Source organism: Panthera pardus, unplaced genomic scaffold (genome assembly GCF_024362965.1).
Source record: "Panthera pardus isolate Hobbes unplaced genomic scaffold, ASM2436296v1 HiC_scaffold_25, whole genome shotgun sequence".
In the NCBI taxonomy this organism is placed as follows: domain Eukaryota; kingdom Metazoa; phylum Chordata; class Mammalia; order Carnivora; family Felidae; genus Panthera; species Panthera pardus.
Window position 1 is genome coordinate 15019510 of NW_026526821.1, and position 26483 is coordinate 15045992.

The 26483-nt window shown below is 52.1% G+C and overlaps 1 protein-coding gene across 1 annotated transcript; it reads right to left on the reverse strand.

The window, feature by feature from the left end:
* Positions 1-2812: 2812 nt before the first annotated feature.
* On the reverse strand, positions 2813-10444 carry MMP9 (matrix metallopeptidase 9). The gene is made up of 13 exons (XM_019458289.2): positions 9975-10444; positions 9258-9490; positions 8749-8897; positions 8335-8463; positions 8073-8246; positions 7638-7811; positions 6810-6986; positions 6553-6708; positions 5457-5730; positions 5194-5333; positions 4726-4876; positions 4530-4633; positions 2813-3126 (listed from the first exon to the last, which is right to left on the reverse strand). Exons 1-13 carry the CDS (start codon positions 10110-10112, stop codon positions 3008-3010), a joined length of 2118 nt encoding a protein of 705 aa, XP_019313834.1. The 5' UTR covers positions 10113-10444; the 3' UTR covers positions 2813-3007.
* Positions 10445-26483: the final 16039 nt, after the last annotated feature.

The following is a 26483-nucleotide window of genomic DNA, read 5'->3' on the forward strand; positions in this document are numbered from 1 at the left end:
GTCAGCTCTTAGAACAAGGGTGGTAACTCTTGGTGTGGAGCAGTAGCGATGGCAAGGGGGAATGACAGGGGCTCTCGCGGCGCCGCTGACGTTTTGTTTCTTGATCTGTTGTGTTCAGTATGTGAAAGTGTATGTTAAAATGTACCCTTATGACATGTGGACTTGTCCGTATGTCTACTGTATTAGAGCCATGGTTCTCAACGTGGTAGTGTTGCCCATTAAGGAACGCCTGCAATGTTCAGAGACATGTTTGATCGTCACAACTGGAGAGGGGTGTTACTGAACATCAAGTGGGTAGATGCCACTTGTGCCATCCAGGCTTGCCCTAAGTCGGCCACACGTTCCCCATCTCCTCCCTGCACATCACATCTCCACACCCCCACACTGGGACATGAGGCGGGGAGATGTGGACTGACCCTGAGTGGGCCTGCCATCTGTCCACGATCCCGCTACCTCCTGGAGGAGGACACCAAACAGCCTATAGCGTCCCCCACAATCAAAAAAAAAAAAATCTGACCCCAAATGTCAAGAGTGCCCAGGTTGAGAAACTTACTAGAATGAGGAGTTTAACAGATACCTAGATTTTAGGACCGACCGGGTTCTAAGACTGACTGAAAGCAGGTGATGTCTTTATCAAGGTAGTGATGACTAACACAGAGGCATGTTCAGAAGGTGGAGCCAAAGAGTTCAGTTGGACCCGTTAGGTTGAGAAGACTGTCAGGCACCTAAGGAGCATGCGGAGTCAGCCCTTGAACATAGGAATCTGGAGTTCAGGGTAGAGGTTAAAGCTAGGGATATAAACTTGAGAGTCTTTAGTAGAGAGATACAAAGCTGTAGGGCTGGGCGAGATCACAGGGAATGAGTGTACGCAGAGAAATCCAAGGATTGAGTCCAAGGGCGTGCTGTCATCTAGAGGTCGCAAAGAGGAAAATCCGCCAGTGAGGTTGGGAGGAGACCCAGGAAGGGGTGACCCAGAAATTGAGTGAAGAAAAATTTCAGGAACAAGGGCATTACCAACTGTGTCGAACGAGCTGAGAGATGCGTAGGATGAGCACAGAGTGCCCATGGCACCTGGCTACAGGAAACGCATAGGTGGCTTTGAAAGGAAAGATTTCAGAGGTGTGCAAGTCAGGCTGGAAAGGGTTGCAGAGGGAATGGAAATTGAGGAAGTGGAGACCGTGAGTGGAGACTGTACTTTGGGAAGTTTTACTATGGGTGGGGGCGAGAGGTAGAGAAATGGAACTGTATTGAGAGAGAGAGAGGTTCAGAGGGGCTTTAAACAAGCCTTCTGAGGGAATGTCTGTATGCCCATGGGAATGGGTCATTTCTCAGTAAGAAATGGATGAGGTGGGGGGCGCCTGGCTGGCCCAGTCGATAGAAGATACAACGCTTGATCTCGGTGTTGTAAGTTCAAGCCCCACGTTGGGTATAGAGATTATTCAAAAATAAAATCTTAAAAAAATGGATGAGGTGGGTGTGAGTCCACCCAAAGGAATCTCAGGAGGACGCTCCCACTTGGGCCCAAGTTCGGAAGGCAATCCAATCTGAACAAGCCCATCGCCTCCACTCACCTGCCCCAACCCTTCAGTCCAGTCCCTCTCTGTCCTGTGGCATCCTCAGCCTGGCACTCCGACCTTCTCTCATCTAGTCCAGACCAACGTTCCTACCTCAACCGTTCCAGAATCCTCTCTGCTCCCCTCTCATCTACCCCCTAAAACCACACACAAGAGTTCTGAGCCATTTGTACTTCCCCCAAACACCCCCCCGCCACTTTTTCTCCTCTCCCAGCATTTGCCCCAAGAGCCTACAGTCAAATCCCACTGTGGCCGCTCACTGGCTATGGGACTTCAGGTGGGTTGTGTAATTCTGTGTGCCTCAGTTTCTTCATTTGTACAACGGGGGGAGGGGGGGAGGGCAATAATACCTATAAGGTAAGAGTAGTACCTGTCTGCTAGGGTTGTTGTAAGGATTAGCTGTGTCAACACACATAAAGCACATGGAACCGTGTCTGGCAGAGTCAGTGTGCCCGGGGTAGCTACCACCATCATGTCTGTGATCCATATTTCACTTATCCCCCGCCTGACCTCGGCACACTGAGGTTTTGCCAGGTTCTCACTACTGGGACCATGCTGCAATCAATGTCCTTCTAGCTGCCGTTTTGTGCACACGCTGTGTGAGAGTTAGAGTAGGCCCATTTTTAGGTGTAATGGTTTGTGGTAGATTACCCTGTAAGAAGACAGTTCCACCTGCATGGGAAGAATCTCTTGCTCATGTTTCCAGATTCAAGTTCAGACGTCATCTTGGCTGAGGAACGTTCCCCGCCTTCAACCACAACATACAGAATCACAGAGATGCGCCATTATTCTGGAATAAAGGACCACACGTGGCACACTCTCCAAGGGTGATCCCACCCCCACCCCGCAAAGAATCATCCTGGTAACTGAGTGGGACTCTCTGGGGACAGAGCCTGGAGTCTGCATTTTAAGCAAGTCCTGAGGGCACTCATGGCCCTGCAGCTGGAGGACCCTGAGAGGTCCTTGAGGAGAGAAACATAGTCCAACTCATCTCTCCTTCCCCAGGGCCCGGCACACAGCCTGGCTCCATGCAGGGGCTCAATAAATGTTTGATGAATGAATAATAGGTTGGCCATTTCCCCAGCTGTAAAATAGGAGTAATCACATTATATCTTCTTAATAGGAAGGATGAATGTTAATATTTATGAAGTGCTTAGAACACTACCTGGCACACAGGAGGCGCCCTATCCGTTACATACACACATGCACGCATACATACGTAAAGAAATCTGCTCCTCAAGGTTAAAGAATTCAAGTTTATTAAAAATATTCCCACAAAAGAGGAGGGTGGGAAGAGAGGGGCCCAGCCCACCTCACCTCCTCCTTGTCCTCCAGAACAGACCCACCAGTTTGTATCCGGCAAACTGGCTCCTTCCCCATTGGGATGGTCCCCAGAGGACCCACTCTGCAGTGCTGAAGCAGGATGGGGAGCCCTAATCCTCGGGGCACTGCAGGAGGTCAAAGGTCACGTAGCCCACTTGGTCCACCTGGTTCACCTCGTTCCAAGAACTCACACGCCAATAGAAGCGATCCTGGCAGAAGTAAGCTTTCTCTGCAGGGGAAAGACAAGCCCAAGAGGGGTGATTCCAACCCTCCCACAAACACACACAGAGACAGGAGCAAGATCTCTACAATCGCCCCTCTTGCCCTTTCTAGATCTTTCATACGACGCCTCCATCTCCCCCACAGAGATGCCGGAGGGCAGAACACCTCCACGTCCAAAGCACCTTGGACACAGAGCCTGGCACACAGCACGTGCTCAGAACAATTCACTCAACGTTCATTCATTCACTCGTTCATTCATTTCATCAAATATTTATAGCGCTAAGCACTGTTATACAGCAGAGAGAAAAACTGCAGGCCTGATCTCAGTTCTGCTGCTGTTTACACTCTAGTGGGGTAAGAGAGATGATTAACAAGCAAACACTTAATAAATGAGACTGTGGCAACGTAGAAAGCTATGAAGGAAATAAAAGCAAGTCAGTGAATACAGAACAAGGGTCAGAGACGGCCTCTTTGAAAAGGTAGCCTAAGTACTGAGACCCGAAGGGCAAAAGGGAGGCAGCCCAGTGACACTCTGAGGGAAAACCTCCAGGCAGAGGGACCAGCTGGCACAAAGGCCCTAAGCTTGGTGTGACCTTGACTTTGCTGTGTTTAGAGCAGCCAGAGGCCGGTGTGGGTGGTGTGGAGCAGAGGAAATGACAGGAGAGTGTTGGGAGGGTCTGAGGAGCAGATCAGATCCCCATAGTTTTCTTTTGTTTGTTTGTTTTTACCTTGGAATGGGTCTGGAGTCTCCCCCCAAGACCATGGCCCTCTACTCCTAACCACTCCCTACTCCTAGAGAATATCGTAATGGTATTGAGCAACCAGTATGGCTTGAACCAGGGTGTTTGCAAGGGAGATGGTGAGAAGTGAACATTTTGGTAGTGGAGTCAACAGAACTTGTCAGCTGATTGCATGTGAGTGGTGTGAAAGACAAGGAAAACCCCAGCTAGCGTCCCCATTTTACAGATGAGGAAACAGGTTCTGTGAGCAGCAGTGACTTGCCCAAAGACGCAGAGAAATGAAGTGCCTTTTTTATCACTGGATCTCCAGTGTCAGCGGAATGCCTGGCATATTATAACACTTGATAAATATTGTCTAATAGAGGAATGAGCCTCCATGCAAACCACTGTTCTGTACTGGGGGGGGGGGGGGAGGCGGTAAACCTCCAGCTGGGAGGTGGGGTGGGTAGGAAATCTGGGGGGTGGGTGGGTAGGAAATCTGGGTTCTAATTCTGTGTCCCTTTATGATCTGGGAAAGGTCCCTGCCTCTATGGGGAATGTACCTGTGCTGGAGCATTTGCCTCAGTCTCCAGGGGATTTTTTTTCTCCCTCAGAATTTGACTAATCACTGAGGCAGGCAAGTGTGGGAAGTGTCCCGAGGAGGGACCTGACCCCCATCAGCAGCCCTCACCTTGGTACTGAAAGATGTCGTGCGTGTTCAAGGGCACGCCGGGGAACATCTGATCCACCTGGCCGGCGCTCTTGGGATCCACGGTCTGCGTCTTCACGTCGAACCTGCAGGAAGGCGGTGAAGAGACAGGTGCTGAGCCGGAGGGCGGGCGGACGGCGCCCGGGGTCCCCCTGCCGGCGGTCGCCGAGCCTCTCACCTCCAGAAGCGCTGCCTGCTGAAGAGCAGCACCTTACCCCCGCTGCGCGGGAGGGCCCCAGTGATTTGGGCCACCTCCGGGCCCAGGCCCAGCTTGTCCAGACTCCTCGGGCCGAGCACCGACGCGCCTGTGTACACCCACACCTGGCGCCCTGCGGGGGAGGAGAGCCACATCGGTCTGGGGGCAGGGAGTGGTCACACATTGTCCTTGAATGTCAAGAGGAAGAACCCAGCGAGGCCTTTCCGCGCCCGACCTGCCGGCAATCTGGGTGCCCAAGGAGCAGAACCCACCGCTCGGTCGGACGGCGCACGAGGACGGTGAAGAGCTGCTCAATTGCACCCGCCAGAAGGGGGCGCCTGTTCCTAATCCGCATAAAATGTTTCACGGATTTTACTCGATCTGCCGGTCTTCCTAGATCCGCAAGGATGAGGAGGGCGGGGGCGGGGGAGGAGAAAGGAGGAAACTAACCAGAGAAGAAGAAAGTCTTCTTGGTCAGCGGGTCCTCAAAGGCGGAGTCCAGCTTGCGGGGCAACGCAGGCCACTTGCTGGTGATAAGGAAGGGGCCCCGCACCCGGCGTCCTGGGTTCTCAGAGAACTGCCAGTACTTCCTGGGAATGAGAGAAGGGACCAGGGGGCCACTGAACTTTGAACCGAAGGCCAGTGGGTGGAGAGGAGCAGGCAGGGCCCTCCTCTGAGTCCCCTCCCCCAGCCACATATCCCTGCCCCCTCACCCATCCTTGAAGAGATGCAGAAGATTCCCGATCTCCGCAACAGCGTCGAAAATGTTCACGTTGCATACATCTTCTGCTGGATCCAAAGACACTGTAGGGGCCTCAGAAGGGCCAGCAGTGGGCGGACCCGTGGGGCCAGCTGAAGGGGGGCCTGTGGGGCCAGCAGTGGGGCGCTCTGGGGGGCGGGTGGTGGGAGGCCCCGTAGCGCAGACCGTGGGCTGGGATTCAGGTGTGGTGGTGGTTGGAGGCCGTGGTTCAGGTTCAGGGCGAGGACCTAAAGAGAGACACTGGATGAGACCTATTGCTACATACACCTGTGCTGGTGGAACGAATGTTCCCCAAAACGCATCAGTGAGGCCCCTGGCACTCACTGTCTTCACTTTAGATGTTGGAGCCTACCTTCCCCCAATCACAGGCTGGCTTTTTTTTCATACATTCACCTTCCATTCCGATCATGCTTATCTAATCCCTGGGCTATGTCAGGTCCCGGCCAGGCCCTATGAACACAAGACATGCAGGAGCTCTCCCCCTCTCCAGGCTAGTGGGAAAGAACTGGGTTTTGAGCACTCAAACTGAGTGGCAAACTTAGTGCTAAGAGCTTTATAAAATTACATTAGCTCATTTGACTTAAAAAAAAAATCAAATGGATTCTTTAATATTCCCATTTTTAAAATGAGGGAATAATACTAATGATCATAGTGATGATAACAATACAAATATTAAACACTTACACGGTGCTTACTATATGTCAGACAATATTGGAACTCACTTAAACCTCCTCACAACCCGATGAGGCAGGTAACATTATTAGCCCCATTTCACAGGTGAGAAAATTGAGGGGTGAAGTCACGTACCACAGGTCACCTAGCCTGGAAGTGGCTGCACTGGCTTTTGAGCCCACATCTGTCTCACTCTAGAATCTGGGCTCTTTATCATCTTCTCCAAGCACTGACCCGACAGCAATTGGACCCACTGACCCCAGGCTCTTCCGCAGATAAATGTTGAGGGGTCCCCACTTCGCTGATCCCCATTTCCCCATTCTCGGTACAAGAGCAAAGGCACCGCCCTTCCTTCCATCCCTGCCCAATAACCTCACCGTACAGATGCTGGATGCCTTTCACGTCGTCCTCATGCAGGGGGGGGCCCTCCGTGAAGCTGTACATGGGGTACATGAGTGCCTCTGGCACTGATGAGTGATCTAAACCCAGAGCATGGCCGAATTCATGGGCTGCCACAAGGAACAAGCTGTATCCTGGAGGGAAAAGGGACCTTGAGATGTGAGCCCAGCCGAGCTCCCAGCCCTGGCCATCCCTCCCCCAACACCGCTGCCCCCAACCTTGGAACCCTGACCACCTTGGTCCGGGCAGAAGCCCCACTTCTTGTCTCTGTCGAAGTTCGAGGTGGTGGCGCACCAGAGGTGCCCATCTCCGCGGCCCTCCCTGGTGCATGTTGAGTACTCCTTGCCCAGGAAGATGAAGGGAAAGACACACAGCTCCCCAGCGGAGTTGCCACCGGTCACTGTAGAGTCAGCTGGAGAGACAAAGGGTGCTGGGTGAACCAGGTGAGTGGGCCCAATAAGGGGCCAGAGGCTGGTGGAAGAGGAGCTAGATAATCCTGGTGTCCTATTTTATTTACTTACTTACTAATTTATTTATGAGAGAGAGAGAGAGAGAACGCGCGCGCGCACGAGTGGGGGAGGGGCAGAGGGGGCGGGAGAGGGAGTGTGAGAGAGAGAGTGAATCTTAAGCAAGCTCCATGCCCAGCTGGGGGTTGGAGGCCACGGGGTTCCATCCCATGACCCTGGGATCATGACCTGAGACAAAATGAAGTCGGCTGCTCAGCCGACTGAGTAACCCGGGCGCGCCCCCTGGTGTCCTTTTTATAAAAGCCTAGGGTGCTGGGGGCACACAGCTGAGACCCGGCTAGGCTGGTGGGCAGGGCCTGGGGACCTGAGACTAAGGGAGAGGAAGCTGTCTGGGCTGAAAGGCCAAGGCACAGGGATGCGGCGGGGCGGGGGCAAGTGGAAGTCAGGGGGAGGGGCTGTGATCGCGGGCGGAGACACGGTGATCCTGAGGACCAACGAAGAGTGGAGAGACACGCTGATGGGTGGGGGAGCCACGTTTCGGGGACCAGTGCGGAACGCGGGGGCGAGGCTGAGTCTGGTAGGCGGGGCAGAGGTACCTCGGGTTGGGCAGAACCCATAGAGCTTGTCCTGGTCGTAGTTGGCCGTAGTGGCGCACCAGCGGTAGCCGTCTGAGCGACCCTCGGTGGTGCAGGCGGAGTAGGAGCGGCCCTCGAAGGTGAACGGAAACACGCAGGGCTTGCCTTCTCCATTGCCGTCCCAGGTGTAGAGTCCTGAGGAAGCCCATACAATTACGGGGAGGGGAGGACGGGGGGGGGGGGGGGGGCGGGGGGAGGACGTCGCGAGTTTATTGACCCACAGACCATCGGTTGTACTCCATTCCTCCTCTCCCCGTTTCACAGATGAGAAACTGGGCCCAGAAAACAGGAGGGTCACTTGCAGGCCACACAGCGCTAGTGGCCGAGCCGGGATTAAAACCTAGGACCCTCGAGGGTGGTGGGAGCCCCTCACCCCCGTCGCGACCCCGCACTCACTCTCGCTGGGGCAGAAGCCGAACCGGCGGTCGGTGTCGTAGTCGGCGGTGGTGCTGCACCAGAGCATGTCGTCGGAGCGGCCGTCCGTGGTGCAGGCCGAGTAGGAGCGGCCCTCGAAGGTGAAAGGGAAGTGGCAGGCGGCGCCACCTGCGTTTCCGAAGTAGGTGGGAACCACTGCAGGAGAAGGGGCACCGGGTCAGGGCGGCTGGCGATGGGCGTGAGAAGAGAAGGGAATGCGAGCCGGGGCGGCTCGGGATCTCACCTACGCCCTTGCCCAGAGACCACAATTCCTCATCGTCGAAGTGGGCGTCTCCCTGAATGCCTGGGCCGGGAGGAAAGGCGTGTGCCAGGAGCCCGTGTTTCCCATCGAAGGGGTACCCATCTCCGTGCTCTAGAGAAGCAGGTGCAGGAGGAGGGGGTTGGCCGAGAGCAGTCGTGCAGACCGTGCGCTGCCCTGAGCGTGGGCTGAGGTCCCGCCTACAGCAGCTGTCCGAGCCCTGCGTCCCCGCGCTGCGCCGTGTCTGGGCAGGAGGGGGCGCATAAAGCCAGAGGCGGCCAGGGCTGCAGGGACAGGCGAGACCAAGCGGGGTCCAGTGCCCGCTCTCCTCTCTCCGCGGCCCTCCCTCCGCTGTCCCCGTCCGAGACCCTCCCGGCCTCCCTCTTCTCGCTTTCTCACCCCTGACACCAAACTGGATGACGATGTCTGCCTCGAAGCCGTACACGCGCGTGAAGGTGAGCGGCGTCACTGCGCTCCAGGCCGCGAAGGCGCGGGCAAAGGCGTCGTCGATCACGTCGCGCGGCAAGTCTTCCGAGTAGTTTTGGATCCTACAGGTGAAAGGCGAGAGGGTAGAGGTCCGAAGTGAGTCCGGAGCCGGGGCGGTAGCGACACCCGGTGTCTCAGCGACTTCAGCAAGCACGATGTTCCCTGCGTTCCACATTTTCACCTACAAGGTACTTTCAGACGCATTTTTCTCTTGGGACACTCACAGGGGCCCTAGCAGGAAGACTCAGATTGCGAGGCCCACTTCCCTGAAGGGGAAACAGAGGGCTCAGAGGCGGAGCCACCTGCCCCAGGCTGCACATCGAAACCTAGGGGTCTGTCTGAGGGACGAATTCGCCGCCGCCGGCCGGGGGTCCGGCCCTCCCGTCCCCCTCCCCCGCCTTCTCGGGGGCCCTGCCGCGCACCAGTACGTGATGTTGTGGTGATGCCACTTGAGGTCGCCCTCAAAGGTCTGGAATTGGCCCAGGTCTGGGACGCCGCAGCGCGGGGTTCGTATGGCCTCCAGGGTGGTTCTGTCCAGTTCTCCAGTCTCAGGCAGAGCCAGGCGCCTCTGGAGAAGCCGCAGTCCCCGACTCAAGGACTGCTGGTCGTTGCTCATCTCTGCCACATGAGTATAGCCATAGCGAAACAGATATTCCTGTGGATGGAAGGGCAGAGATACTCCAGAGCCCTCTTACCCGGCCCTAACGGGCCAGGATTCCATCCTCCAGGCACTCGGGGACTATCAGCTCTCCAGGACTTGGTACCCTGTGCTTATGCCCACCCACTAACTCCCTCCCCTGTAGACATCCTCATCTCCTTCCCACCCCTGCATGCCCCTGGCCCAGCCTACCTCAGGGCCTCCTAGCCTTTACCCCTGTTCACCCCACTCCAGAACCCTCCAAAGCATCATCACCCCCATCATGTCCCATTACCCACCTAGGAAACCCTTATTAGCCATTCCTGGCCATCACCCATCCAGAGCCTCCACAGGACCCCTGAGGGCCTGATCCCAGATACCTCTGTCCTCCAGGCATGACCATCACCCTCAACTTGCCCGATAGAATCTCCTCTGAAGCCTCACGCCCTCCCTGAGACTCCTGGCCAGCCCTCCCTAACTACATGCAGGGGTATTAGCCTACCTCTGCCAGCTGCCTGTCAGTGAGATTAGTTCGCACGTCTCCTGGGAAGACCACAACGGTGGGCTTGCCTGGTCTGGGAGCGGCGGTGCAGCAGCCCAGCACCAGGAGCGCCAGGACCAGGGGCTGCCTGGGGCTCATGGTGAGGGTGGCGGTGTCTAGGTGCAGCTGTCCTTGTGGGGGCTTTAAGCAGGCGCTATTAACTGAATCAGTAACCCCGCCCCTCCCTGCCAGGCGGGGGCTGACTCAGGGGATGAGGTGTGTTTGGGGGGGGGCAGCCCCAGCATGAGCAGGCAAAGGGCTTACACCACCTCCTCCTGTCCCCACTGCCCACAGTCCCATTGCCAAGTCAGGCAGGACCCCAGACCCACAGGAAACCACAGGCCCGCAGGGGAAGGGTTGGGTTTTGCAAAATGCAGAGCTTAGGAGAACTGAATGAAAGCAAGGAAGGGAGGCTGGAGGGCTCCCTGAGCTCTGTGCCTGAAGGCCCCAAGCGGTCAGCCTAAGGGAAGGGGATGAAAGATTCCCCAGGCCTCTTCCTGAACCCAGAGATTTCCCCCTTCCCAGTCACACCCCATCTATGGGCCCCTCCCCACACTGCTAGGCTCTGTCCTCTCCTCCCTTGAGGCCTTTCTCAAGGGGGACGGTGGGGGGCTTCCTCTCCCTGCCTCACCTAGGGATGGAAGGAGCAGCAGGAATTGGGGAATTGCGGGATTTCCCCAGGGCACCCCCTCCCCCCCCCCCCCTCTGCCGTCTTCCACAGGCTGAGTCTTTCAGGACAGTAAAGGGGGAAGTTTAGGGCATCTGGAAGCCAGCACACAGGCCTCACTCTCTTCCTTCAGGGCCTAGGGCAAATGTCCTACCACTCTGAATTTGTTTCCTCAGCTATAAAAAAGGACCCTTTGGGGGCCCCTGGGTGGCTCAGTCAGTTAAGCATCCGACTTCAGCTCAGGTCACGATCTCACGGTCCGTGAGTTCGAGCCCCGCGTCAGGCTCTGGGCTGATGGCTCAGAGCCTGGAGCCTGCTTCCGATTCTGTGTCTCCCTCTCTCTCTGCCCCTCCCCCGTTCATGCTCTGTCTCTCTCTGTCCCAAAAATAAATAAACGTTAAAAAAAAAAATAAAAAATAAAAATAAAAAAAAATAAAATAAAATAAATAAATAAATAAATAAATAAATAAAATAAAAAAAAATAAAAAAATTAAATTGATGGAGGATAAAATGAGATCAAATACCTACAGTGCTTACTCCAGTGTATGGTGCAATTTCTCAAGAATGGCCATGGTTGCTTTTAATGACCTGGGCGAAGATGGTGATTCCAACTTGGAATCAGGAGACTCCAAGGGTCTTGGGTTCTAATCTGAGCTACAACAAATGTCTTCTTCTCTCTGGGTTTTGGATTCTTCAACTACAAAATGGTGGAGAGGGGACGATCTTGGGGAAACTTCAGTTCTCCAGCCCTTCTCCAGGAGCCCAAGCTGTAGCCCCGGTTATCACCCCTGTGCCTCCCTCCCTCTCTTCTTCCCAGCCAGCCCTGGTGGGGAAGGATCTGTGTTTGCCTTCTGGGAGGAATCCCTTGGGAAGGGCAACGCTAGCCATCCAATAAGCTGGATTTAAAGGGCTCACTACGTGCCACGCACTTTCTGTGCTTATCGAATAAATGAATCTTCGAGATGAGGACATTTCGCTTCCCTTCTAGAAAAGCTGAAGCTCTAGAGTTCACTAATTAATGGGCATCCACTTTAGATCTGGTGTTCAGTCCCCGCTCTGCCATTTCCCAGTTGTGTCACCTTGGGCAAGTCACTTCACCTCCAAGCCATAATAATAATAATATATTTCTTGAGATTCACTGCGTAGACTACTGTGAGAAGTTGCTTATAAGCATCTCATTCCACCACCTGCGAGGTAGATTTAACGAGTACCCTCTCCTATTTTTAGAGGAGGACAATGAGGCTCAGAGCAGTTAAGGAACTCACCTATGACCACACAGAGAGTTAATTCGAAGAACCAGGATTCAAGCCTAAGGCTGCCTGGTTCTGAAGTCTTTCATATTTACCACCATTTACAGGGAACCAACATGGCCAGGGGAGGCAGGGAGGAAGAAGAGACCTCAAACCCGGCACCTTCTCCCCTAATTCCCTGCACCCACAGAAGAACAGGGAGCAGGCTCACGCCTTTGGGGAACCAGAGGCTAGGACAGGGGACCCAGGGGAACTATATTACAGATTTGAGAGTTCAAGGTCATTGAGCAATATCATTTTAGAGATGGAAACAAAGAGACCCTCCAATCCAGGGGTCTTCACCTGGTGGCAGACACAAGCTTTAGGCGAATCCACGAACCACCCCCAACTTACCATCAATTGTACAAAATATGTCATATCTATGTATGTATGTTACGTTTCTCAAATTTATTTATTTATTGACATTTGGGGCCCAATAATTCTTTGTTTTGAGGGTCTGTCCCGTGCATCGTGGGATGTTTCATAGCCTCCTCAGCCTCTACCCACTAGATGCCAGTAGCACCTCCCCCTGCCAGTTGTGACAACCAGAAATGTTGCCAAACATTGCCAAATGTCCCCTGGGTGGGTGGGAGGGACAAAACCACTGCCAGTTGGTTCATCAGAACCACTGATGTACGTTGATTTTTTTTTTTATATAAAGAGTTCAAAACGTTTATCATATACTCAAACCGTTGATGATGATCCTCAAGGCTGTAAAGACCATTTACTCAAGTATTTGTTGAGTTTTTATGGGCCAAACATTGTGCTAAGAATTTGGGAATGCGGTAGTGACCAAGATAGCTTTGTCACTGTGGTAGTGGAACAGAGTCCAGTACGGGAGAAATTGAATGAATAAGTAATTACCAGAGAGACAACCGTCACAAGAGGGAAGTGTACCAATCTACTCCGACTACCTCCATTATGCAGATGAGGAAACCGCGGGCCCAGAGTAGAGAACTGACCTCTCTTAGGTACCAGAGCAAGCCGGGGACGGCATGGGTGGGACAGTAAGGAGTGGCAGCTATGAGCCTGCCCTCTGGAGCCAGGCTACTTAAGTTCCAATCTCAGCTCTGGCACCAGCTTGCTGTGTGATCTGGGTCATTGACATAACCTGTCAGTGCCTCAGTTTCCCCATCTGTAAAACGGGTGATCATAGTGCTTGCCTCATGGAGTTGTAGGGATCAAATGAGTTAACAGATACAAAGTCTCTGGCACATGGAATAAGTGCCTGCTGCTGCTTTAATTCTGATGGCCTCTAGGCAGCTGGCTGTTTTGACCAAATTGTGGGGGGGGGGGGGGGACAGGAAGAGGGCACCTAGCCAGGAGCCTCTGGCTTGATTCCTGGAGTTAATCCAAACAAGACCCCTCCTTTTCTCACCCCCCTCCCAGCTTCCTCCTTTATCCCCTGGCTCCCCAGCCCCCATCAAGAGGAACTTGGAAGACCTTGGCTTTCAACACGGCAATGGCAGGAAGTGGTTCTGGTTACCACATCCCCTTCCCCACTTCCCTCAGCCCCTCCTTCCAATACCACAAGTTTAGCCAAGGCCCTGGGAGAGGAGGAGGCAGAGAGCAGGATATTCTTCCAGGTGGGCACCCCTTGACCCTGACCAGGGTCATAGCTTGGACTCTAAGCCCCTCCTTCAGGTGGAGACCCCGTAAGATGGGGAGGGGGCCGACCCCGGAGCCCTGAGTCACCAGCTGGATGACACAGCCCTGCGGGCTGCCCTTAGTAACACCAGGCCCCCAGACTGGGGTCAGCCTCACGAGGGGAGGAACCTCTCCCCTGATTTAGGATGGGGAATTCCAACCCTGTTCCTCCTGAACCTGCCAGAGAAGGGAGGGGCGGCCAGGCCTGAGATGCCCTGGCAGGAAATGAGAAAGACATTTCTGTCTGGGATGAAGCAGAAAGGTGTGGGTATACTGTAAGACACTGCCCCAGGGATAGAGCACCACCCAAGCACCCGCCCCCACCCACACTAGCCCCGGGTAGTGGCAATCACCAGGTCGATTCTCAGAGGCCTTAATAATAATCTCATGCCTCCCCCTTATCTCTATTTAGCTCCTCCAAAAGGAAGCCATATAGTGTAGACCTCAGAATCAGACCTCCCGGGTTCAAATTCCAGCTCCTACTACATCTGGCTGTGTGACCTTAGGCAAGTCACTTTGCCTGTCTGTGCCTCCATGGCCTCATCTGTAAAATGAGGGAGGACAGTCCTCACCCAAAAGGTTGTGGTGGGGATCAAGTGATAGTATACATTGCGAGTTTTCAGCACACAGTAGGTACACACACCGAAAATAACGTTAGCCATCATGATTCTGCTATTTTAATGCTCTCTCTGCTAAGAATTAGGATTCACAAACCTCTTTCACTGGTGAGGAACCCGTGAGGCACAGGGAGTTGCCGGGTCCCCACAACCAGCCAGGAGCAGGCCTGGGATTCGACCCAGACCTGGCACCAGCACCCTGTTCTTTCCACCACATTCGGCATGTGCTGCTAACCACCTCGGTGGGCAACCATTTCCACAGTCCATGCACAATCCACTTAACTCTTTCTCCAGCGCTGTCCCGTACCTTATTACCTCTGATTTGTATCCAACGGCGGAACTTCTTACCATTTTATTTGAGTCTGAGCTTTCACAGGAGGCAGAGACTGTGGCCCATTTTCAAGGTGGCAGACGCGAGGCCCAGAGACGTGCTTCAGGTTGCTCATGGTCACACAGCCGGTGAGTGACAGAGCTCCCGCCCAGCCCTTCTGACTCCAGATCCCGTGCTAAGATCAGGTCACTGGATCTAACAAGAAGGAAGTCAGTGGGGGAAGCAGCCTGGGGGCGGGGTGGGGTCCCCAGAAGCCAAGCTGGAGGGATCAACAGAGAGAACGGGTGTGGGATATTTGGCTGGGTTCTGTAGGGAGAAAAATGGGGGGGATAAAAAGGAAAATAAAATATTAAGCAGGGCTGGACAGGGCAGAGAACAGGCTAAGGGAGGTTCCGTTACAGTGAGAGGTTTGTGTCTATAAGAGGGGATGTGCCAGTTGACCCGGAAAGAGACTGGGCCTGGGACCAGTTACCTTGACATTGTATCCCCCACTGCTATGCATGGGTTCCCAGCAAAGCAGGTGCAGCCCCAAAATACACATTTAAAAGATTCTTTGTTTGTTGGGTTGGTATTTTAAATTAAGACTCTGTTTTTTAAGGGGCACCTGGGCGGCTCGGTCGGTTGAGCGTCCGACTTCATTCGGTTCAGGTCATGATCTCACGGTTTGTGAGTCTGAGCCCCGCATCGGGCTCTCTGCTGTCAGCGCCGAGCCTGCTTCAGATCCTCTGTCCCCCTCTCTTTACCCCTCCCCGCCTTGCGCTGTCCCAATAAATAAATATTTTTTTATTTTTTTATTTTTTTTAACGTTTATTTATTTTTGGGACAGAGAGAGACAGAGCATGAACTGGGGAGGGGCAGAGAGAGAGGGAGACACAGAATCGGAAGCAGGTTCCAGGCTCTGAGCCATCAGCCCAGAGCCCGATGCGGGGCTCCAACTCACGGACTGCGAGATCGTGACCTGAGCCGAAGTCGGACGCCCAACCGACTGAGCCACCCAGGCGCCCCAAATAAATATTTTTTTAAAAAAGACTCTATTTTTTAGAGCAGCTTTACTAGCTATACAGCAAAATTGAGAAGAAAGCCCAGAGTGTTCCCGCCTGCCCCGTGTCCCCACACAGGCAGAGCTGCCCCATCATCAACCTCCCCCACCAGAGTGGGACATTTGGTGTGACCCGTCAACCTGCATTGACATAGCGCAAGCCCTGGAGTCCACAGTTCACACCAGGGCTCCCTGTGTATGTTCCGTGGGTTTGGGCAAATGCAGCATGACGTGCCCCCATCACCGTGCTATCATACTGAGTAGTTTCGCTGCCCTAAAAATCGTCTGTGCTTTGCTTATTCATCGCTCCCTGTCACAAAGACTGTTTTCGATATTTGGGGAAAAAATCCTTACAGTAGCCGGCATGGGAAAAGTCGGATCTTCAGGGGATTTCCTTATATAGTCATTTCAGGGTTTGGCGTTGTTTTGTTTTGAATGACATATGGGGAAGGGCACCATATTCTCAGGGGTAGCAGCCCCTAAAAAGGTCTAAATCTGGTCCTGTTCACAATGGGTAGGGGGTTGAGGAAAGCCTTACTCCTTGGAAATCCCAGGTTAAACATTCAGTGGTCGAACATTCATCCCGGGAGCTGAGGGGGGCGGGGGGGCCACCTGGATGGCTCAGTCAGTTAAGCATCGGATTCTTGGTTTCAGCTCAGGTCATGAGGTCACAGTTTCCTGGGTTCGAGCCCCCTGTCGGGCTCTGCACTGACAGTGCAGAGCCTGCTTGGGATTCTCTCCCTCTCTCTCTGCCCCTCCCCTGCTTGCAGGCGCGCTCTCTCTCTCTCTCTCTCTCTCAAAATGCATGAATAAAACTTAAAAAAAAAAAAAAATGAACCCTAGGGTAAACATCCAGTCGGTCCTGGCCGGATGAATCGAGAGCCTTGGGACCAGAGTAGGAGGGAGAAGTCCACACTGCGCACAGGACAACTGGTGACTTCACTGCCCCTTTCCCAAACCTGCGCTGAGCCCGTCCTCTTGGCCAGGCTTACTTTCTCATGCATCTTCTAGTTCCACGGTTCTCCAAGTGTAGTCCCCGGACCAGCAACATCAGCACCACCGGGAATTTGGTAGAAATGCAGATGGTCTGCTGCTTCCACCTCAGAACTACTGAATCAGCACCTCTGGGTGGGACCCAGCAATGTTTGCTCTAACAAGCCTGCCATGTGGTTCTGATGCAGGCTCAAGTGTGAAACCTCTGCTTTCCAGCTGCATCCCCCTGCTGACAGGAGGGGCTTTACAGCCATTTCCAGATGAGGAAACTGAAGCTCAGAGAGAAAAAGCCACTCGCCCCGAGGTCACACAGTTAGTACTAAAATTAGCCTTTCTGACTGTGAAGTTGATGCTTCCCGCAGCACTATAAGGACTAATGACTTCAAATATTTAACAACCAGGACCCCAACGGATCAGACCGATTCCCGAGGAACTTCAAGAGGCCCCTCATTGGAGGGGGGCAGGGGAAAGGGGGGTGACTATTATTAACCCTTTTGTTCCTGGATCTGCAGTTCTAGGAGTCTGGGAGAAGGGGCTGCTCGCTAGGGCTCTGGGGCATTTAGAAGGCTCAGAGTAGGACCTGTTACCAATGCGTAGGCAAGGAAATGTTTCAATATTTTAACAACTTGTGCTTACCAGCTGAACACCAGCCCTAAGGGTAGTTTGCTTCCCAGGAGAGGTTCCTGAAACTTGCATATCGGGTAGAGGGCCTGGAGCTACACAGCCCAAAAGAGAACATAGGTTCTCATAACAAATGTCTTATGAGAGTACCTGTTCAACTGTGCTTCTCAAATTTGGCTGTTCATTGTGGAGTCTCCGGGGATTTTCTTTTGAATAATGATGCCTAGGTTTCATCCCCTAGAGATTCTGACTTAATTAGTCTGGGTTGTGGCCTGGGCATCGTTGTGGGTTTATTTGTTTTTGTATTTTTTTAAAGGACCCGTGACTCAGGATTGAAAACAATCCTATACGGGTTCCCTGAAGCCTGTAAGAGACTCCAGACTAAGAACCCCTGGTTTGTACCAGTATTTCCCAAGGCTGTGGACTTTAAAAAAAAAAAAAAAAAAAAATACAGATTCTGAAGAGATTCGGATTCAGTAATCAGTGGGGCCCAGAACTGGGTGTTAGCAAAGCTCCCCTGGTTTAGAAATCAGTGGCAGGGGCAGCCTCTGCAGGCCGTGGTAACTGAGAGAGGCTCAGAGATTCTACCCCCCCACCCCCAGCCCACCCGCAACGTAGTTGAAGCAACCAAGAACATTTTGCCAGGAAGTATCCAGAACCAATTTCCGCAGCTCTTCCTTCCCCTGTGCTGCAGAGACATTGCTTCAAAGAACACGCTCTGAAACAGCCTAAGACACCCTCCCCGGGGAGCCCTTTCCTGGCTGCACCTCAGCAGAGCCCCAGGCCTGCTCTGATTGCCTTTCTTTCCCATTAATCCTGGGACACCCTCATTTAGATGTGATCTGCATACATTTGCATATTGAGCTCCAGGGGCCCCCTTCCTCCTCCAACGCCCAACCCTGTGGCTTGTTGGGGGCGGGGGGAAGGGAGGAGAGAAATAAAACTAATAAATTCGCGAAGCCTGCTGAGATGTGTTTGAACCTCTTGCCGCGCTGGGACTTTGATACACCTGAAGCCGGGTTGCCAGGTTGAAGGGCCGATAGCACGGGCTCAGCGTGGATGCAGCAGGAAGGCAGACGCAGGAGTCCTCCCGAGGTCTAGCACCAGCGGTTGGGGCCCAGCTCCTAATGAGAGGCAATGCGGGATTTCTCCAACGGGAAAAGACGAGAGCAGCAGTAGAGGCTTTCGGAGAGGGGGGAGGGGGGGGGAGGGGTAGGTGAGATTCCTTCCCAGCTTCAGAAGAACCCAGGTTGAGGGCTCAGTCGGTTAAGCGTCAGACATCCACTCAGGTCATGATTTCAGGGTTCATGAGTTCAAGCCCTGCATCGGGCTCTGTGCTGACAGCTCGGAGCCTGGGGCCTGCTTCGGATTCTGTGTCTCCCTCCCTCTCTCTCTCCCTGCCCCTTGCCCACTCACACAGTGTCCTCATCTTTATAATGGGAGCAACAATCTGATTACGCAGTGATGAGAGCCACCCCGGACCGAATATCTTTTCCAGACCCCTTTGGAGGCTGGGAAGGAACCTGCTAACGGGTGCAAGCGGAGGGGGTGCCAGGAACCCTCAAGTCCTCACGGTCTGTCTCTGCAGCATGGTTCCGCCCTGCTCACAGCTGGCCAGCTTCCTTTGCCTCTGGCTCACTTTCCTAGTCTGGTCTTGAGCCTTCACATCACTGCTGGGAGCCTCCAGAATCCTTTTCAGTCCCTTCCCTTCCCTTCCCTGCCCTTCCCTTCCCTTCCCTTCCCTTCCCTTCCCTCCCCTCCCCTCCCCTCCCCTCCCCTCTCCTCCCTTCCATTCCCTTTCATTTTTTTAAGGTAGACCCAACCAGTTTTGCCTGCTTGCAGCCAAGGCCCCCAGTTGACACAAGGACCATTCTGTTCCTTCTCCTCCACCCTCCTGAGTGTCTGGTTCTGATGCGCTTCTCTCCAGCCCCACTCCTCCCCCCAGCCTCCCTTGCCTGCTTCTATGCCATTCATAGCACTCTTTCCTCCCTGGTCTTCCCAATTTCCCAACCATCTGTATATAATCCTATAGTGTGCCCCCCCACCCCATCTCCCGTGTCATCCAAACAGGTGACAAACTGTATAATTCTCTTAAATCCATCCATCTGTATTCATCTACTCGGGGGCCATAACAAAGTACCACAGACTGGGGGGGAGGCGGCTTACACAACAGACCCTTTTGGGTTTTTTAAGTTTATTTATTTTGAGAGACAGAGCCTAGGAGGAGCAGAGAGAGAAGGAGAGAGAGAATCCCAGGCAGGCTCTGCGCTGTCAGCACAGAGCCCAACGCGGCGCTCGAACTCATGAACCATGAGATCATGACCTGAGCTGACACCAAGAGTTGGAATACCCAGCTGAGCCCCCCAGGGACATCCTGGTCAAGACCAGGGTGTCGACGGGGTTGGTTTCTGCTATGGCCTCTCTCCTTGGCTTGTAGACAGCAGTCTTCGTGTCTTCGCATGGTCCCCTCTCTGAACAACTGTGTGTCCTAATTTCTTCCTCTTATAAGACACCAGTCATATTGGATTGGCATCCACCCTAATGACCTTGTTTTAACTTAATTACCTCTTTAAAGACCCTGTCTCCAAATACAGGCACATTCTGAGGTCCTAGGAGTTGGGACTTCAACATATGAATGGGGGGGGGGCCACAATTCAGCCCAGAGCACCCTCCACCCTCTGCGTGGAGGTACCATTTCCTACCTGGTAGTGCTATAGCTCAGCCCCCCTAGCCCCCAGCACCCACACCCCAGATTCAGCTTCTTGCTCAGCCCTCAGAAAGCTTCCATGCCCCCCAGTGTCTCCAGAATAAAGACTAAACTCCTTAGCCTGCCAGCCAAGGCCTCCTTGTACCCTCAGCACCGTGACCAGGAAAAATGTCATCGTCTAGCGCCTTGCTTTTCAAAGTGTAATTATTGGACCTACAGCTTCAGCATCACATGGGGGGCTTGTTAGAAATGCAGAATGTGGGGCGTCCAGGTGGCTCAGTTGGTTAAGAGTTCCGCTCAGGTCATGATCTCTTGGTTTGTGAGCTGAATCCCCAAATCAGGCTCAGTGCTGACAGTGCTGAGCCTGCTTAGGATTCTCTGTCTCCCCTCTCTCTATGCCCCTACCCTGCTTGCACATGTGTGCTCTCTCTCTCAACATAAATAAATAAACTTTAGAAAATTAAAAAAAAAAAAAAAAGACTTATGCTCTTGATTTCGGCTCAGATCATGATCTCGCAGTTCGTGGGTTCCAGCCCCACGCTGGGCTCTGTGCTGACATCACAGAGCCTGCTTGGGATTCTCTCTCTCTCCCTCTCTCTCTGCTCCTTCCCTGCTTGAGCGCTCTCTCTCTCTCAAAATAAAAAAAGAAAAAGAAAAGAAAAGAAATGCAGAAACTTAGGCCAGGCCCCAGACCTGCTGAATCAGAATCTGCATCACCTGAACAGACCCCAGGTGATCTGTATGCACACAGAAGCTGGAAAGGTGACAGGCACCAATGGTATCCAGAGAGGGACTCACAGGAGTGGGACCTGTCATCACCTGGTTGGGTCAGAAACTTGACTTTGTCCTGACAGAACCATCCAATTCACAGGAGTTGGGGCTGCACAGCAGATGACAATTTCTGAACAAACAAATGAACTTGACTTCCCAGGGCTATTAAGAATGCCTCACTCACAAGGATGAACAAATGGAAAAGGTTGCTGGGGATGGCCCCCCGATGGGAAAGGCAAGGTTCTCATCTCTCATTCCCATTCAGTAAACATTTATTGGGGCCCTGCTGAGTGCTGGGCTGGGTGCTGGGCATCAGGCAGGCATATGGAATGAAAGGAAATGTGAGTTCTGTCCTGTAGGCGCTCACAAACCAGGAAGGCAGATCACAAAGACATGCATTTAATAACCAGCATACACACAGGGGGGCACCCACCCACCTCCTCCACTCCTCCTACTTCATTCTTAGAAGGCATCACGCTCTGGCCCCTGGACCTTTGCACTTTCCACCGCCCCATTCTGCCTCAACCCTTCCACACCTCCCCTTTCTGCCCTCCTCTTGTGTCCGGCTAAATCTTATTCATCTTTTATTTCAGCTGAGAGATCATTTCTTCCAAGAAAATACTGCTGATTACTCCAACCTGGGAAGTGGGGTTCTTCTGTGCTCTCATGACTCCCCTCCTCCACCACTTCCCTTGCTGTGGCATTTTTCATAATTCAGAGTGAATTTCCTGTTTATTCATCTATCTCTCCCCACAGGCTGAGATGGTTATGAGGACAGGACCCTTATCCACTGTGTTCACTATATTCACAAGTGTTTCTTAAGCACAGAAAAATAATAGTCTTGCTAATCAGCTTTTTTTTAATTCATACTATCCTAAGGCACTGTCCTAAGTATTTATATGTATTAACTCATTTAATCCTCACAGCTACTCAGTGAGCGGGTGCTATTATTTTTCCCGTCTCACAGATGAAGAAATAGAGACAACAGAGAAGTTAAGTAGCTCACCTAAGGAAACACAGCTATTAAGCGGCAAAGTAGGGGTTCAAACCCAAGCAGTCTGGCTCCAGAGTCTGCATATTGGAAGAGGGGGTACTTAACTCTTTTTTAAAATGTTTATTTATTTATTTTGAGAGACAGAAAGGGAGCACGTATGAGCAGGGGAGGGCAGAGAGGGAGAGAGAGAGAGAGAGAGAGAGAGAGAGAGAGAGAGAGAGAATCTCAGGCAGGCTCCACACTCAGCGCAGAGCCCAACTCAGGCTTGAGCGCACAAACCTCAGCCAAAATCAAAAGGCAGATGCTTAACTGACTGAGCCTGCCAGGCGCCCAAGGGGTAATTGATTCTATGGAGAAGTCGGAAGTCAGGGAATGCTTCAGAAACAACACCTGAGCCAGATTTTGAAGACTGCATAGGAGTTTGCCATGTGGAAAAGGAGCGGGGGATTTCAGACTTGATAACCTCCAATTTGTCAAGGCAACAGCATTTTCCCCAAGGGCAAAGGGAAGGAAATTGAACAGTGCTGCAGATACTGGCCTATGAGGCTTAGACAGAGTGACTGCCCTTAGCGTCCAGTTTCAGCCTGAGTCATGCATGAGTGAGGCGAGGCAGGTTACACACACCCTGGGGCTCTGGTCCTTCGGTCCCTGCGTGGGTGAGACGTACACTCCCCTCCCCTCTTGCCCCGAGAGACTCAAGGCTCCCTCCTGAATTGTGCCCCCGTTCCTCACAGGGATTGGCTCACCACGTCCGAAGGAAGGTCCCAGCAAGCGCATCTCTGGGCAGATGCAGGCCCAGCACAGATCTGGAGTCTGTAAGAAGAACCGAGGAGTTTCCCCAAAAACCCCACGCAGGCTGTCCTCAGCCTGACCTAACAAACTCTGGAATCCTCTTCTGGCTCAGGAGTCTCCCAACTTTTAAAGGCCCAGAACACTTTTAGGCAACTGGATCTCAAGAAATCCCCAGTATATAAGACAGATGAAGTGTTCTTCTGCTTCCCACCTCTGTTGACAATGTCCCTCGCAAGGACCCCGAGGCCTGATCTAGCCCAGCCACTTCTTTTTACTGTTAGGAAAACTGAGGCTGGAGGAGGGAAGAAGTTTGCCAAGAACCAGAACGCAGGACAAGTCAGGGCCAGCACCCAGACGGGAACTTGGGTCTCCTGAATCGGACCAGCACTCTTCTCGGCAAACAGCACCTTCTCTCCTGGCCTCTCGAATACAACTGGAAGACTTTACCCCTACCTTCATTCCTCCTACCCAATCAGTCAGTCAGTCAGCAGGCATTTACCAGGCTTCTTCTAAGCTTCAGGCACTGAGCAGGGCCCCTCACCTCAATGGGTGACAGAGTGATGTGTGTAAGACAAACACATTCGCAGACATTTCCAATCCCCTCTGATAGAGCCACAGTGGAGACCACGCATCCTTTATTCTCAGGGCCTGGTACAAAGTAGGTGCTCAATAAATATGTGTAGAGGGGCGCCTGGGTGGCTTAGTCGGTTAAGCGTCCGACTTCGGCTCAGGTCATGATCTCACAGTTCATGGGTTCGAGCCCCGCGTCGGGTTCTGTGCTGACAGCTCCGAGCCTGGAGCCTGCTTCGGGTTCTGTCTCCTCTCTCTGTCTGCCCCTCCCCCGCTCAACTCTGTCTCTCTCTCAAAAATAAATAAACATTTAAAAAAATTTAAATCAATGTGTGTGGAGCACAGAGGAAGAAGTGACGTGGGGACCAGTGGGCTGACAGGAAGGAGGGCCAAGTGACACTTCAGAGCCCCTCCCTCTCCCTCTCTGACCCCCCCACAACTCAGCACCTCGGATGTCTCTAACTGTCTGTAACGTGACAGTGATGACCGGCTAAAGACAGGAATACTCAGACCCAGACCTTGCCCGAGCTCCCAGCTTTGTGTACCGGCTGGTCTAGACCCAGGCTGTCCGACCCCTATGGTCACGAGGCCCATGTGCCTGTTTCAATTTAAATTAATTAAAATTACATAAAAGGTAAAATTCAGTTCCCCAGTCTGACTAGCCACATTTCCAGTGCTCAAAGGCCACATGTGGCTAGCAGCGACCCCACCAAACGGTGCAGGTTAAAGGTCACTGGCATCATCACAGAAAGTTCCCCTGAAATGTGCTGCTAGTCTCTAGCAGCAACTGGCAGATTTTGAATGTCAAGGACCAGTACATGTTCAAAAATATTTGGGAAAGGACACAAGATTGGCAACTCTTTGGGGCACCTGGCTGGCTCAGTCCGTAGAGCATGGAACTTTTGATATCGCGGTCATGACTTTGAACCCCATGTTGAGTGTAGACATTACTTACAAAAAATTGCCAGAAAAATTTTCATTTTGCCAGAAAAATTTAAATGCAGTAATAATGATTTAAATTTTTTTAATCTTTATTTTTGAGAGAGAGAGAGACAGAGTGTGAGTGGGGGAGGAACAGAGACAGGGAGACACAGAGTCTGAAGCAGGCTGCAGGCTCCGAGCTATCAGCACAGAGCCCGACGCGGGGCTCGAACCCATGAACCGTGAGATCATGACCTGAGCTGAAGCTGGACGCTTAACCGACTGAGCCACCCAGATGCCCCAGTAATGATTTAAAAAAGAAGAAGAAGAGGGGCACCTGAGTGGCTCAGTCAGTTAAGTGATGGGCCTTGGCTCAGGTCATGATCTCATGGTTCGTGAGTTTGAGCCCCTTGGGATTCTCTCTCTCCCTCTCTCTTTGCCCCCCCCCCCCCCCCGCTCATGCACACACACTCTCTCAAAATAATATTAAATATATATATGTATATGTGGTGGCTCAGTTGGTTAAGCGGTCTGACTTCTGGCTCAGGTCATGATCTGGTGATTCGTAAGTTCGAACCCTGCATCAGTCTCTGCAGTATGGAGCCTCCTTAGGATTCCCTCGCTCTCCCTCTCTCTCTGCCCCTGCCCAGCCCACATGCACATTCTCTCTCTCAAAATAAATAAACATTAACAAATTTAAAAATATATAAATATAACATAAATGAACATAAATCTAAACATAGAAGGAGCAAATGTGTCAATATATTAACAACTGGTGAATCTAACAAAAACAAAAAATAAATAAAACAAAAAACAAACAAAAACCTGGTGAATCGAGATGAAGATTACAGGAGTGCTCACTGTACTATTCCTGAAACTTTTCTGAAAGTTTAAGAATCTTTTGAAATAGGGGCGCCTGGGTGGCTCAGTCGGTTAAGCATCCGACTTCAGCTCAGGTCACGATCTCGCGGTCCGTGAGTTCGAGCCCCGCGTCGGGCTCTGGGCTGATGGCTCAGAGCCTGGAGCCTGCTTCCAGTTCTGTGTCTCCCTCTCTCTCTGCTCCTCCCCCGTTCATGCTCTGTCTCTCTCTGTCCCAAAAATAAATAAACGTTAAAAAAAAAAAAAAATTAAAAGAGAAAAGTTTAAAAAAAAAAAAAAAAAGAATCTTTTGAAATAAAAAGTTGGGGGAGGGGAATCAGAAGTCAAGACAGTGGTTCCTCTGCTGCCGGGGAAAGAGACAAGGAGCCTTGAAGGCCTGGCTGATGCCCTAGTTCTTGATATGGGACATTGGTTACATGTTGGTAGTGGGTTACATTGTATCCCTCCCCCCCAAAAAAAGCTATATCCATCTGAATCTGTGAATGTGAGCTTATGTGGAAAAAGGGTTTTTGCAGATGTAACTGAGTTAAGGATTTTGAGAGGAGGTCATTATGGATGAGGGTGCACCCAAATCCAATGACTGGTGTCCTTATGAGAGAAAGGCAGAGGGAGATCTGCCCAGAGACACAGAGAAGAAGGCCACGTGAAGACGGAGGCAGAGTTTGGAGGGATGCGGCCACAAGCCAAAGAACTCCTGGAACCACCAGAGGCTAAAAGAGTCAAGGAAGGATTCTCCCCCAGAGCCTCCAGAGGGAGCACGGCCCAGCTGACACCTAGATTTCAGACTTCCGGCCTCCAAAACCAAGAAATAAATTTCTGTTGTTTTACCACCAGGTTTGTGGTCATCTGTCAGAGCAGCTCTAGGACACTAACATGGGCGTATTCACTCCATGAAAATTCGTCAAGCTGTATACACCTAAGATTGTGCACATTTCCCTATGTGCGTTATACTCCTTTAAAATTTTACTTAGGGGCGCCTGGGTGGCTCAGTCAGTTGAGCGTTGGACTCTTGATTTCGGCTCAGGTCATGATCCCAGGGTCATGGGATCAAGCCTAATGTCAGGCTCTGTGGTGAGTGTGGAGCCTGCTTAAGATCCTCTCTCTCTCTCTTTCCCTCTGCCCCTCTCCCCACCTCATGCACTCTCTCTTTAAAATAAAAAAATTAAAAAAAAATTTTTTTACTTAAAAATAAGAATGACTACTATCAGCATTCATTTATCTAAAAATTAAAAAAAAAAAGTTTCGTCAGGACATAATCTCAAAAGAGAAGATGGACCCTTAAAATGAAATTTAACTTTATGACACTATTTTTCTTCATTTTCCTAAGAATCCGCAAACATATCTCACCACAGATAAGCACCAGCTCCAGATGGACTGCATCAGAATCACCGGGGGGGCTTTAAACAATCCAGAATCCCAGACAGAGGTCACCGAGAAAAGGATAGGGAGTCCAGAAATAGACTTGAATACATGTGGGAATTTAGTATATGCTAAAGGTGGCATTTCAAATTAGTGGGGGAAGACAGATTACTCAATATGGTGTTGGTTCAACTGGCTAGCCACTTGGAAAAAAATAAAGCTGTATCTCTACCTCATTCCAATCTACCAAAATAAATTCCAGATGGATGAAAA

Excerpts from the sequence above, each read along its gene's own strand:
- MMP9 (XM_019458289.2), bottom strand. The coding sequence starts at position 10,112 with ATGAGCCCCAGGCAGCCCCTGGTCCTGGCGCTCCTGGTGCTGGGCTGC. Across the intron at positions 6,709-6,809 it reads GGGCTTCTGCCCGGACCAAG|GATACAGCTTGTTCCTTGTG; the intron begins GTGGTCAGGGTT and ends TTTTCCCTCCAG. Across the intron at positions 5,731-6,552 it reads AGGCATCCAGCATCTGTACG|GTCCTCGCCCTGAACCTGAA; the intron begins GTGAGGTTATTG and ends GTCTCTCTTTAG.